The sequence below is a fragment of the Macrosteles quadrilineatus genome, unplaced genomic scaffold (assembly GCF_028750875.1).
Source record: "Macrosteles quadrilineatus isolate MER2022 unplaced genomic scaffold, UCM_ALF_1.0 Scaffold_8__2_contigs__length_117827958, whole genome shotgun sequence".
Classification (NCBI taxonomy): domain Eukaryota; kingdom Metazoa; phylum Arthropoda; class Insecta; order Hemiptera; family Cicadellidae; genus Macrosteles; species Macrosteles quadrilineatus.
In genome coordinates, this window is record NW_026542601.1 from 12696655 (window position 1) to 12701376 (window position 4722).

General features: G+C 46.4%; 1 protein-coding gene across 1 annotated transcript; it reads right to left on the reverse strand.

The window, feature by feature from the left end:
- Positions 1 to 1635: 1635 nt before the first annotated feature.
- Positions 1636 to 2958, reverse strand: LOC128999596 (uncharacterized protein F54H12.2-like). Its single transcript, XM_054426181.1, has one exon. The coding sequence runs from the start codon at positions 2956 to 2958 to the stop codon at positions 1636 to 1638; it is 1323 nt and encodes a 440-aa protein (XP_054282156.1).
- Positions 2959 to 4722: the final 1764 nt, after the last annotated feature.

Genomic DNA, 4722 nt, shown 5'->3' on the forward strand with positions numbered 1-4722 from the left:
TCAGTATACACTTATTTATATTATGATCATAATTTTGAATTGTACAGAAAATATTTTGAAAATATATTCACTCACTTGTTCTTGTTTTGATTTATATAGAGTCATGATGGAAAATAAAAAGACCAACATTGTTTTCAAAATACACTTGTGTTTTTATTTTTTCCCAATCATTACTTATTCTAATGTACATTAGATAACTATATTATTATTTTTATTCAAATTTAAATTCGCTTTTTATACAATCCAAATAGAAATAAAAGACAGGTAAGTAAAATCAGTGGTAAAACATGTCGAAGAGTCTTCGAACCAGAACATCGTTGTTAACAGCGTTGCTGGGTGTCACGAAGGAAGTGGTATCACCGTCAAACAGCTGTATGAAATCATTCATCGTCATGTCGTACATTATGCGACAGTACAGGTAAGTCAGACAGTAGTGACCGCACACGGAAGTGTCGTAGCGTTGGAGTTGGTATTTATTGGATATGTAACGACGTGAATTGCGTCTTAAAAACTGTTGGTATTCAGCCAGATACGGTTGACGGCCGAAACTGTCGAAATATTCTATATGCGTAGCGTCACTGTCCATGTAGAAGGTTACCCAATGTTCACCACTCTCCGTGTGTGGCATGGTGTTCACCACTATGGCCGTCGAAGGCTCGATACGTGTCGGTAGACGGTCTGATGCGTACACTCCGATGTGCGTGATTCTGTCTCTCGGTAATTGGTGCAAATATCTTTTGATGTCAGTACTGTTCATTGTGTCACGTCTTCTTCTTCTTCTTCGTCTTCTTCGGGAATAGTATTGAGACTGGCGTTGCTACTGATCGATTTAGTCGTCACTGTCATCGATGCTTGTGTTATAAGTGACAGTGGTGGTGATGGTGACGGTGACGGTCCTCCTGTCGTTGACGATATATCATCGTACAATGGGCTGCAGTGTGTCGTTTTCGCCTCTTCAGCGGTGAGTAGTAGCCAGCCACGTAACAGAGTACAGTTTGAGAGCGAGCAACGGTGTTGTACGGTTTTGTGTCGACCACATCGCAACACGTTGGCGGACAGTAGATTGCCAATCGAAGCAAGTGAACCACAGCCAATATCGCACAAATCCACCACATTTGTAATATTGTCACTCCATCTATTGTACTTGTTGTTGTTCACGTCTGTGATTAGATTCTTGATAATGTATTCTTTCTTTTCCACTCCCTTAACATATACGATGCTGCGACGCGAGAGGCAAGTGCGCAATTTATCGATCAACACGGAGTATGACACGTCACCGCGATTCCAGTCGAGTCCGTGACAATGTTTGGTCAACCAATAGGACTCTCTGAGTTTATCCGCAGTCAACGCGTCACGATCGAACGGTGCACGTGCGATGTGATGTAATAACAATGTGCCAGTCGACACGTCAACTACACTGGCTTCTTTCACTATGAAATCGTTGTTGTTGTCCTTGAAACACTGTAGGTCCAAAACCACAGCTGTGCAATCACTGTGCCTGCATTGCTGCTGCTGCTGCTGCTTCTGTCGGTGCGACGGAGCTTGAAGGTAACAACGATCCATCACGATCAAAGGTCAGTGCGACACTGAGCTATGTGGTGGGGCAGCCGTGAATTTCTGTGTTGGTTCTTGTATTTAACCGCTGAAATCCACAGACACGTTGCGATGTCGGTCCACTTCGATTACATTGTCCATTTCGGCGTACACTATACAGTTGATGGAGGAGGCCAACGCTTCTTTGAATTGCAGTTCGATGCGCAAATTGCCGTTCCGTACCAGATTCCAGTGACTCGATTCGCCGGCCGACATGTCCGGCGTCAGGTCGAACGCCATCAGGCAGTAGCCGTTCGGATAAGCCGATCTGCCGATCTCGTTGCCCTTGTCGGCGAACTGTATACCGGTGCCGGTGAACAGCGTGTGATAGGCGAGTGCGTAGAGTTTCGAGTCTCCCGTGAAGGCCGGTGTCAACGCCTTGCATGGCACTTGTTCACCGTCGATGTACAGAGCGAAATAGTTCAAATTGAAGTGTTGAAAATTAAATGGGTTTTTCTTGAAATCACCGTTGAACGCCACATTGTCCACCAATCCCACGATTATGCGTTTCGGCAACTGACCGAGAAACACACTGTCCAATGTCTTGCCCAGAATACCACTCGGTAGCGTGATGGATTTCACGTCCACACGTGTGATTGGATACTTGGCCGTACCACTTTCCAGCGTCTTGCTATGCGCCACCAACACGCCGGGATTGATCTTACAACGACGCACAAACAGATTGGCCTCTCGAATGTGCACCTTGTAGTTCGTTGCTGTTTTCGACATTATGGCAAATGAGTTTCTCGACCTGACGAGACGCAATCGCATTTCCACACCATTCAACATAAACTTGGCTTGATTGCACAAATCTAGATGTAAATTTCCCACCATATCGATGTACGTACTTTTCTTTACGAAGTCGCGACGTTTCACTAGTCCTAAGTTGTTTGCCTCGCAATCGTCCATTTTGTCGGCTATGTCTTCGTAGAACATTGTGCTGGTGAGATGTGACTTTTTTGCGCTACCGCCATAGTTCAGTAGATTTTCCAAATAGGCGCGATAAGCGTAAGTGTTGTTTTGTGGTGACACCAGTTTGTGATTGATGTACAGATCCACTTGACTAAACAGCGAGTGAAGCCAATTGTTAACCGGTCCCATCTCTTCGACTAACGCCTCTTCCACTTTTGTGCCATCATCTTTCACTATTGTCGCTTCGATGTGCAACAGAGATTGCGTCAAGTCCGTGTATTCTTCTCCGTTAGCCGGTATGACAAACTCTATCGGCGAATCGTCTGTCAAAGACGAGATCGGCTTGTACTGAATCCACTTGCCGTTCTCTATACTAGTCTGAGTAGGCGGTAACGAGAATAAATCCAATTCGGTTTTCACACATTCACACGATTTCTGATGAATGAATGACATTTTTTGTTCTTCTTGTTGTAGTAGGAAAATATCGTCTAATTAAATATATCGTCTATCGACGGTATTCCTCTTGCTACTCTTCTTTTAGTAGATCTATTCCTCCTGTTTCTACTCTTCTTATTGACACTTTTAACTTTGCTGCTGCTGGCGCCGGAACGTCGAGGTAGTCTTTTTGTTGTAGTTTTACGCTTTTTCTGTCCCTTATTGATAACTGGTCTTTTCATACTCTTCCTCCTCCTCCTTCTCTGTTTTGTTGTGGCAGCGGTGGACGTCCGTACTCTGAGAAGTGTCGCTAACGACTGCGGTGTGACGCGATGGGCACGTCTTTTCTTATATGTGACGGCACGACCACCTCCACTCAATACGCGTTCCAGTTTGTCATCGGCTCTGCGTTTCAATGAGCCGGTGAATTCTTTGAGGCGTGCAGCGGCCGCGTACCTCGGATGTTGTGTACCACCAGCGGACACTATGTCGCCGAGGAAACCAACACCTGAACGCAAAGCCTCTTTGCCCATGGCGGTTGCACCAGACTTTAGTAACGGCACTACAGACCGCATGAGTCCACTGAGGAAACTGCCGATGCCATGACCGCGCTGGTACGGTGCACCTCTGTACACGGACGATACACCGTTACCCGACTGTTGTAACTGTCGCCGATAGTAGGCCAAATACGGATCGTTCGTATTCATCGTGGTTGTTGCTGCTGCTGCTGCTGTTGCTACTACTGTTGCTGCCACTGATGTTTATGCTGTTGCTTTCGTTTTCGTTGATGTTGTCGCCGTCGTATTCGCCGTCGTAATCGCCGTCGTATTCGCCGTCGTAATCGCCGTCGTATTCGCCGTCGAATTCGCCGTCGTATTCGCTGTCGTCGTCGTTTTATTTGTCGTCGTCGTTTTCGCCGTCGACGCCGTTTACGTTGCTGCTGCTCGTATATTTATGCCAGCGTGAGCGATCTGCGCAGGTGTAGTTTCATGCACGTAGTCCCAAAGTGGAATGGCAGATGATCGCCTGTGCTGCCCCTTAAGTCAATTTCCACGTTCTCAAATGTGCTCTTGATGACGGGCACGTAATGCGGATCGGTGAAATGCACGGTCTTGTGCGCGCCGTACATGTAGTTTGTCGTATCGATGTTGACGATCTTTAATAACGGTGCCACCGTGTCACCCACCAACTGAGGCTCCACCAAATCACAATACACATACATGTCACCCGGCAGTCCGGCTTGTATGTTGGCCGGCAGTTTGGCTTTCTTGTTGGTCTTCATGTCCGTCTCGACAGGATCGAACCCCAACTGCAGCGCGAGACCGGTGCTCAATTCCATTTGTACTACGTGACTGCGAATCGCTATTTCCACCACTTTGGTGTTTTCATCGTACAAGAAAGTGGCGTAAAACCTCAAGCGTTCCATGGCGTTCAACACTTGTATCAACTCGGTGATATCGCTATAGTTGCCAGGCTCCACTTTGAGAATGTCCACTTTGACTTTATTGGTTTTGTCAGCACCGCCAGTGGCTATAGCGCTGCGATCTTCATGGTAGATAAATATCTTCGCATCATCGCTCACCGTCAGAAATGAACAGGGGTAATGCGCTTCAACTAGAGCCACTTCCCATTCACCATCCGTCAGATGGATAGACGTAGGTAGTTGAGTTATATAATCAGCCACTGTGTTGTTCGGATAGTAATTCATCGAACTGTTACTGGGCAAGGTCAAATAGAACTGATTATGTTTACTCATTGTCACTGATACGCGGTTGTTGTCCT